Source organism: Musa acuminata, chromosome BXJ1-6 (genome assembly GCF_036884655.1).
Source record: "Musa acuminata AAA Group cultivar baxijiao chromosome BXJ1-6, Cavendish_Baxijiao_AAA, whole genome shotgun sequence".
Classification (NCBI taxonomy): Eukaryota; Viridiplantae; Streptophyta; class Magnoliopsida; order Zingiberales; family Musaceae; genus Musa; species Musa acuminata.
In genome coordinates, this window is record NC_088332.1 from 37,162,454 (window position 1) to 37,170,906 (window position 8,453).

General features: G+C 34.9%; 1 protein-coding gene across 1 annotated transcript; it reads right to left on the minus strand.

Moving 5' to 3' along the window:
* Window positions 1-568: 568 nt before the first annotated feature.
* LOC135585369 (uncharacterized) lies at window positions 569-4,728 on the minus strand. Its single transcript, XM_009407739.3, has 5 exons — window positions 4,590-4,728; window positions 4,264-4,468; window positions 4,064-4,171; window positions 1,424-1,498; window positions 569-1,058 (listed from the first exon to the last, which is right to left on the minus strand). Exons 2-5 carry the CDS (start codon window positions 4,395-4,397, stop codon window positions 824-826), a joined length of 552 nt encoding a protein of 183 aa, XP_009406014.2. The 5' UTR covers window positions 4,398-4,468; window positions 4,590-4,728; the 3' UTR covers window positions 569-823.
* Between the last annotated feature and the right edge of the window lie 3,725 nt (window positions 4,729-8,453).

Below are 8,453 nucleotides of genomic sequence, written 5' to 3' on the forward strand. Positions count from 1 at the left end.
AAGGTCTCTCGAATATTAGATGAGATATCCTACAGTATTAATGACAATTCTATGATTCAGGCATCCTCTAGAGATATAATTAGAATTGTTTAAGAAAACTTAAAGATATTTATAGTAGCATGCAAGAAAGAATTAACCATGTTAAAACTAGAGAGGTTGAGGTCCACTCTAGTGTTATGTGATCGACACCCCAATGTCAACATAGTGTCATTCCTTATACATTACAATTGTCTCCACGATCATTAGGAAATATACAACCATTTTGATATTAACACATAATTTCAATGTATAATTATTCTAATATTAATGCATGAATTCGAGCGTAATGATGTATAATTATTCTAATATTAATGCATGAATTCGAGAGTAATGATCCTGAAATCTTACTCTCAAGTCTTAATACATTTGGCTCTAAGAGACTTGATAAATTAGTCAATACCTTAGACTAGCTTAAGCATAAGCATCATATGGACTTTATCAGATACATCTCGATATAATTTTGTAGAGTTTGATATAATGTGAATCAAGTGGGTTCAGTGTTTTCCGACACTAGTAAAAGATAAGCATGGAATAGAACCTCGGTTGTTTCTGATTTCACATCCCACTCAAATACCTAGAATTTACAATATTTAAAATATGTTTGGGACACTATGATTGCCCTTTCAAGGCTTCCGGTTTCTATGTTGGATAGCATTGTTCAACAAACTCAGCTGAAACTGGATAATTGGATTAGATATTGTATCTCAACCAGGCCGGGAGAACTACCCTCATCAGTTTGTCTTGCATGCCTAAGAGATTACCCCATGGATACTAGATAGATAACTTAAGCATTCAGCACATCGTAGTCATCCAATCTTTCATTATACTCCATCACCTTCCTCTTGATCTTGGAAGAATCCACCCAGGTCACAAAGTCCTCCATGTTCCTTGTCACGAGAAATGCCGGATCTGTCACCACATCTGGCCCTACCCGGATGTGGCCTTGTTCGATGTATGTTACAGCCTCCCTAAGATGCTCAGCAAACTTTAGGTACACCAAAACAGTAGCCAGCCTGCGTCTGCAACAACAGAACTGCCTTTAGCTGCGCAAATATGGTTCTTCTCAACTGAAATAACATGAGAAATTGGCTCACGTGTTGAGAACATGTGAGCTACAATTGATGAAACCTAAACATCCACCAATGAGAAACAGCTATAGCATAGTTATTATGAGGTTTATCTCATTGAAAGGTATTGATAAGCCAAGCTACCTCATCTACATCCACATTCCCAGATTGATTGGGTATGAGATGGGAACTCAGGTGTGCCCAATTCGTAAATGTTATTGTGTGTGTGTGTGTGTGTGTGTTTGTAAACTCAAACCAGTCCAATTTGTAGAATAGAAAGCATCCATACTGATTTCAAGTAAAAACATGATGTATACCTACAGAAGGAACTAACTGAGAGTTTGTCACACTTGGCCAAGCTCTTTTTTGTTGAGATTACACCCATATTATAACTGCAGCACACGAAACAATTTAGATTAATCAAAATGTAAATAATCGAATTTGTTAGACCAATTCCACAAAAGCACTGAAGTATGATAAACACAATCCTAAAGAAAGCATAAATTGTAGCCAAAGTAAACCATGAAATACAATATATTAGTTGTAAATAGGATGGCATTTGATTACTAAGATGAAATGTGCCCGACATATTGCCTTGAATTGCTGTCTTTAGTGAACCCAAATAAAACATCACAAACTATAGTCATCAATTGTTACTTCCTAGTTTTCATCTTATAATACAAAGTCTTTTATTATTCTTAATAACCAAGAATGTCCCCCAAGTCAACTCTTTCCTTGAAGGAGATAAACAACTATACAGATTCTAGGCCCTGGAAAGTTCTGTTGGCCAATATAGGTTGGCAATAAATTTTTACATCTTAGTTGTAGAAAAAGTCAAACTAAATTCTTTTTATTTTCGGATCAAACTGAATTATGATTTCATTAAACTAAAAAACTAACCCGAGTCACCTCACAGATGATGTCTATACCATTTAAACTCCAGGATTAATCTTCTCCCTTTAATTATTTATTCAAATAATTACCATCACCACATGAAAGTACCTAGTTGCCGAATATGTTCCTCTAAGAGTGAGAGTGGGTTGGACAATGTCCATCAAATTTACCTCCATATTCCAATAGCATCAGAAAATGTCACAAACATGTGTTGTCACATAACCATAATAATATCCAAATTTTGCTTTCTAAATTTTCCAGATATTAATCCACAAATGAGTTAAACTCTATACATATCCAGATATCTGAATCTCTAAATATACCTTTTAAAACTGTCTATTTAACTGATACAGAAGTTGGCTATTTGACCAGTTTATGTAAAAGCATTTTACTTTTTTTTCTTATTCTTCTTTTTACCCCAATATATGCCTTTTGGTGTTCCTATCCAAGGAACATCAATGAGAATTGTTGCTTAAATAATGAGTGATACTCCTATCAAATTCATGGAATAACCATATCTGCATCACTCTAGATGTATCCTGAATCCAAGTCTACATATGTACAATTCATGTTCACATTCATTTTTTATTTGAACAATTATGGTTTCAACATTTAGCATTCTGACTCCACATCGATATTCATGTCAACTGGTACATGTCAATACATATCTGCTTTCCTGATATCCAATCAATGTCCAGTCTGATTTCCCCCTAGCTAATGGCATCACATTAAAAACATATTCAAGCAAAGCGAGCTCATCTGTGTCTAAAACCTCAAAAATTTTGGGCTCTTCATCAGAGCACAAGTATATACCATAATTACTAGCATTAACCAAATATGAATGTTAGGTTATGCAATAAGTGGACAATATAAGGTTGACGAGAGTAAATTAAAGCTGGCACATGGATTCAACAACAAATCCAGACATGACAGCCGGTTCAGGAACCTTGAAAAGATCACATTTGACCTCAGATTCCTTGAATATAACAGGTCAAAAAACCCCATATAAAGAGGGCCTCTCTACCACCAGTATGGGATTTAGAAAGTGCTACCACAGATTCCTTCTCACTCTATACTTCATTCAGCTGTTAACTTGAACATCTGATAAGCCCCATCAAAGATTGCCCCGATCCCTTTCTTGGCTGTCTTCAATGGTGCAGGCAAAATCTGTCACCTAGACTTGTACTCAGAAGCCATTTGTCTGTGGATTAACAGCACCAACTTACATGGTTCATGGCATTGACTATGATAGAATTCTATCTCAGCCTCCTCAAATTCACCAGTGAAACCACTAGAATTATACTGAGAGCTGATCGATATCAACCAGATTGGATCTTGCAGCAAAATGACAAGATCAGCAGAGAAAGAAAAAAGAAAGAAGGGATAGGAAGAAGAGGAGTTCTAGATTCCATAGAGAAAAAAAAACATTCTAAAACATTTGTCAGAAAAAAGTTTGTGCGTGAGTTATTATCACTTGATCAGCATATGAACATTATCCAGTCTCATTGAATGGAGAAACTGATTCTCCAAAAAAAAAGATGAGGCACTAACAAGGTAATAGCTTTCTCCTCGAGTAGAATCGATATGACATTCAGTCTGCAACAATCAGAAACCACTCAGCAATTCTTCTAAAAAGAATTTCTAAGAAGCAATTGACACAACTGAGAGTAGGAAGCATCTATTTATTTTATTCATAGGAAAAAGCAAGCACAATATATAAGTAAAACCCTGCTGAAATGTAAAGTGCATCATACAGAATACCAATAAAAAGCATTCATGTTTGGATACCTATAATCACAGTCCTAAGGAAGCTTTTAGTCTCCAACTGCAGAAGGCTTTTTGAGAGGACAGCCTTCTGAGAGGACCAAAGAGACATGCAATAACAAGTTGATCACTTACACATACAGTCAATTCTAGCAAAGAAAAAAACTCACAATGAGCATTGAAGCAAATCATGAAGAACCCACTTTCCAAAATTACCAATTCATAGAACTTCTACGAGGAAGAGAAATTAATCATAGCATCTTAAACAAAGAAAAGGCTCGGTCATCTAATGGACTTACAGCTTTTCCAGCAGGGCATCTGTCATCTCGATACGGAAAGGGTCTCTGGGATCCATTTGCTTCAAGACGTGCACTAGCTTCTGCACCATCCTGCATATACTCGAATACCTAACAATCGAAAAAAGAAAATTCCTATAAATATCAACCAAAAGAGCAACCTTGCTGCCAAAAATTAAGGGAGAGGAAAGTGAACAATATACTTCTTGTAGTCATCTCTCTCGGTGAGGTGGTAACGGCGCGTGACGAGGGCTTCTCGGTGGCCGCCCTCGCGTTTGTACTCGATGAAATTGACCTTCTTGAGGAGCTTTTTCTCGTGGAACTTCAACTTCCTCATCTTTGCTCACTGCTCCGATGGATCAAATGAAGAAGAAACGAAACCTTCAAGTCCCGATCACACCTTTCAAACTGCGAAGTGAACAAGGGAGGCGCAAGAAAGAACGATGTTTAGGAGAGTCCCATCCGATTCAATGAGTTGATTTGTTTACAGTTCAATACTAATCATGCAGGATTTCTTGCGGTGGCATACTGAGCTTTTAGCGACTTCTAACAGAGGAGGAACAGGATGGTGGTGAGCGCCGCCGTTGAGGGTGGCGGCGGAAGACGGTTGGGCTGTGAGCGGACCGTGGTGAGCAGGATTTAGGGCACAGAGCACACGGAGGGAGCCGACGAGGTCGGGGCTCGTTATAACTTATTTTATTTATCTATTTTTATAACAAGTGACTACTTTTCTAAAAAATATTCATATTTTACAATTTTTTTCAAAAAAATCCCTTTTATTTTTTTCAAGCAATAATTTTAATTTTAAAAATATCAAAAATATCCTTCAAAAATTTTCTCGTTAAATTTTTATAATCTTTTTTATTAGTTTTCAACTGTTATAGTGTTTTCACGTTTATAGTATTTTTCAATAGTATTTATAGTATTTTATTAAGATATTAAAATATTATTAATATTATTAAAAAATACTATACATGACAGGATATTATGTCCTTTTAGTAACCATTAATCATAGACTATTACAATACTATATTTTTAGACTTATGATTGATTCAATTTGGATTTAAAGTCTATTTAAATCTTTTACTATGTTTTCGAGTAAAGTCTTATAATATTTTTATTATGATAGTCGTATTTTTTTAATTTAAGATATTATTTTTAAGCAGTACTAGTTGTTTTTTTAGGGAAATTCTCTATTCTGTTGAGAAAAATCTTTTCTCCTAATATGTATAAATAGGAGAGAGACATATTAATGTATTCAAGCTAAAACTACTTCAATAAAAAATTTTCAATAATTTTTTTATCTTTTATTCTTTCCAACAGAAAAGACTAGCAAAATGTGACCCGAAGTTTAGGAAATGAAAGGTCAGGAGTAAAAGTTAGTAAAGGAGGCCAGCATATTATCTTGCAAACCCTCATCTAAGAAAGAGCTAGTTTGATTTCAACAAACGAGAAAAACCTAATAAATGAGACATAATCAATCAGAGCTCTGAGTCTAGATTAGGGAGTTGGCAAAGGGTAGCATACTAGTCTGCCAAGAGGGAAAGAATAGAGTTAGTGTCTAAGCAATCAAGAGAGCCATTGGTTTTGATGAGCCAAATCTAGTTTTTCCATCTTCTAAGGGAGCACATATTCTAAAAATATCTAATGCTTTTATTCTCCTCATTGATCCATAGAGCTTTTGATCTAGTCTACCATTTATTTAATATGTCATTGTTAGATTAAGGGCAAACAGCTTATTGGATAGACTTTGCAACTTTCGATCAGGGAGGAGTGAAATTGCGTTTAATAGATGATTTGAAATCATTATGAAGAAGCCAATGGAGATCAAATTTAAAATGTATAAGGTTTTTCTTAATCTTTCTAGGAAACTGACCAAATCCAATAGAGAGAGGAGAGTGATTGGAAGCTACACTCACATTAGAGCACCATCAATTGATTCAGTTACATTTGTTGGTCACAAACTCTTGGTGACCATGAGTAAGTAACTTCTCAGCTCAGACATTTGGTTCATTAGCCTTCTCCAACCTAATCTTCTTTAAAGATGAAAGCAACACTACTTATGCAGCAAATGACGTGCATGGGAGTCTCAACAGGCATGCACAACATGATCGTCTTCGACTCGTTCCTCGGAGTTGTGGTGGCGTGGAACATGCATGGCATGTTCATTCTTTGGTACAGCTTAGTTCCGAGAGCCACGCAGCTCGTGGACGGCGTCCATGATGGCCTCGGTGGTGACGGCGCGCGGAGGTGGGGGGCGCGGGTGCTGAAGGCAGTCGACAAGCCGCCGGGCGAAGTTGAAGGCCGGCTTGAAGCGGAGGACACAGATGGCGATCTGTCCGATCACTCCGCTGGTGCATGCGAGTATGGTGAGAGGCTCCATGTCGAGAGTAGGAAGGACAGTAGGAGGAGGAGGAGGAGGAGGAGGAAGAGGAGGCCTGAGAGATGAATGGAAAGCAGTGGCTCATTTATAGAGTTTGTGCGGTGCCTAACATCCACGTATGTAATGGTCGAGAGGTATTGTAAGCAAACAAACAAGCTTGCATCAAATAATGTTATTAGGTTGTGAATTCTGTTGTGTTTTCCTCTATTTACTTGTGTAGTTTTGCTTTTCTAATTCAAGAAAATGATTTTTTGTTAATTATTCATACGATGGGAATTCTTTATATTGGATAGAAAAAATAGAATCTTAATTAATAGGGTTCGGATTCAGATCAGAAAAAAAACAGTATTTCTTTCCAACCAATAAATAGCTATAAAGGTTAGCAATATAAGACAAGTTGAAATATCATCTGCTTATTGGAATGAATATTATAATGGTGATGTAGCAAAAATGGGTATTATTAGATAAAAGATGGATCCTAAAATTCTAAGGATGATGTTTGGTTTTGGAACCTCAAATTTGTTCATTTAAAAAAAAAGAAGGAAAAGAATGTGATAATAAACATTGGTGAGTTGTAAAAGTTTTCAAGCATTTTTACCTTTTTCTTTTCTAATAGTTACAACAAAAAATATCTACAATAAAATAAATTAAATCCAACATTAAAAAAAATGACAAGTAAAAGGATCATTCAACCTATAAGAGTGTCAAGAAAATAGAACAAAAAGAAGAGATGTTTCTAATAACATCCAAATAATTTTTTGTATATTTGTCTTGTAAATAGCATATATAGTCCCACATACAACTAAAAATTTAGGTGCGAGTTAAATGCAACGCATAATAATGTAGACTGGTTTTAGGGTTATTGGTGATTTGCAAAAGCCAAAATATTAAGTGGGGAAAGGGCTTAAGACATGTTTGCAAGCTCACCTTTGTCGTCGGAGCAGTTCAGTTCAGGTCACCCTTTCAGCATGGATGGACTGTGTGTTGGTAGTGTTGTCACCTTGACAAAACTTTGTGCTCATTGGAGTCTTGTGAGTTCGACTTGCATTGTTGAGAGAGAATAAAAAGATGAGAAGAAGAAGAGCCCCAAAAGCTTAACTCAAGATCGACCAAGAAAAACGTTAATTCACTGTTCATGCAGAAAAGTAACGATCCTAATAAATGAGAAAACCATTTCTAATATTATTGCACAAACAGAACATGTAAAACTAGGAATTTGTAACTGTTAATCAGATAATTTTGAGAGCATTAAATTTAGGGTTAGTGGGAAACCCAACTTCAAATGATGTTATGTCTTGGGATCATATATAATCTTGAACTTAGGATGATTTCTAGTTCTTACTTTTTTTTAATATTGTTGTCTTACAAAATATAATTGTTTAACTTATTAAAAAATCCTCAGTAATTCCTTTTTTTGATTCTTTGAATGATTCTCCATGACTAAACTAATAACTATTTTTATTCATGTAATTTTGTTTTTTCCTGAATCATTTTCGTATTGGAAAATTTTTATCATAAATTTCCTTTTCATTCAAGCCAAATTATGCATCAGAATAATATAGTCTATATATTGGGATATTAGCCTTCTTTATTTATTGTAAATATAATTGGGATATTAGGGTTGGTAAAATGATTTTACATTTCTTAACAGGTTCCAGGTTACTTGAGAATCCAAGTTATGGCTTTGGTGAAGAGAAGTGTAGGAGAAAAAATAATTTATTTTTTTCTCAGGTATGAAAAAAAAATTCCTTTAATATAAAGGATTTTTTTCTATGTAAATATCATCTCAAATTTATATGCATCTAGTGTTTCCTCTAATACATAATTTTCTGTAGAGTTTTATGTTAGAAATTGTTTAGATTTGGATTAATTTAAGATATTTATTCTTTATTTTTGTTATGTTTACATGGTAAATGATTTAAAATTTTTAAGAAGATAAAAGGAGTAAAACTATCATGACTCGAGCATAATGGGTTAACTAGTCTATCAACTTCGTTTAGTCTAATCCAT